Source organism: Nanorana parkeri, unplaced genomic scaffold (assembly GCF_000935625.1).
Source record: "Nanorana parkeri isolate BGI_ZX_2015 unplaced genomic scaffold, ASM93562v1 scaffold2165, whole genome shotgun sequence".
Taxonomy (NCBI): Eukaryota; Metazoa; Chordata; class Amphibia; order Anura; family Dicroglossidae; genus Nanorana; species Nanorana parkeri.
The window spans coordinates 52,547-53,490 of record NW_017308433.1 but is presented as its reverse complement, the minus strand read 5'-3'; the positions used below and the strand labels follow the sequence as shown (position 1 = coordinate 53,490).

The window sequence follows — 944 nt, the reverse complement described above, 5'->3', positions numbered from 1 at the left end:
CGGGGGGGGGGGGGGGGAATACTTCCTTCCTCCACACATGACAAAAGAAATTGCAACTACCGCCAATTTTATTTCTTATCAGATTTCTCATTACAGAACTGGGGCCGATGATGCGACTACGCTAAAATCTGACACTCCCACTTAGCAAGCAATACAACTGCCTATCTCACAAACCTACAGCACAGAAGCAGGTAAGAGCCTTCAAGTACCCAGAAAACCTGAGTTTATAGAGCTGCCCTGGCCAGGATTCTATTTATTCTCCTGAATGTTATGCCGGGCACACACCTTACAAGACTTTTGTCTTGCGAGGGTTGTAAGGTAATTTAAAAAACGTACGATCTGCCTATCTTGCATAGGCAGATCGTACTTGCGATGATCGCAAGCCGCGCCCCCCTGAGGGACGGGCTTCCAGTGACCGCAATGCCGAACGTGCACTGCGCACACCGGCCCGTCCGGCTTTTATCGTACGAACATGCCACACACCCGCCGAACGTCGTACGATGCTCGGCGGGTTTTCGAACATGTTCGTAAGTTTAAAGTCGTGCGACCGCACAGTAGTAGAGGTCACGCGGCTTCCACACACCTTACCATAATCGTACGATTGCGGGATTTCCCGCCATTATCGTACGATTATCGGAAGGTGTGTGGGGACCTTAAGTGTCAATGATAAAATAATAATATACAATGTACAGTGATAAAAGCAAAGTGCGAGCTGACTGATATAAAGGAGAATATGGCCACCTGGTGAGGACTCAGACGGTTTCCTTTTGGCTCCCGGTCAGACACCGCGTACAGGCTGTAGGAGGTGAGGGCCAGGCCGGCCGGCAATGCTGCCAGCTTAAAGATCTGCAAAGAAAGAAAACAACGCTGAGTGTGCTATAACAGAGAGAGAGAGAGAGAGAGGAGGGGGGAGAGAGAGGAGGGAGGGAGAGAGAGAGAGTATA

The 944-nt window shown here is 50.1% G+C and overlaps 1 protein-coding gene across 1 annotated transcript in view; it reads right to left on the bottom strand.

Moving 5' to 3' along the window:
* APOOL (apolipoprotein O like) overlaps nucleotides 1-944 on the bottom strand; it is a 15,118-nt gene that overhangs the window by 11,851 nt on the left and 2,323 nt on the right. The window contains exon 2 of the mRNA XM_018572903.1: nucleotides 742-846. Coding sequence (XP_018428405.1) covers nucleotides 742-846 — 105 coding nt within the window. The remainder of the gene's footprint in view (nucleotides 1-741; nucleotides 847-944) is intronic.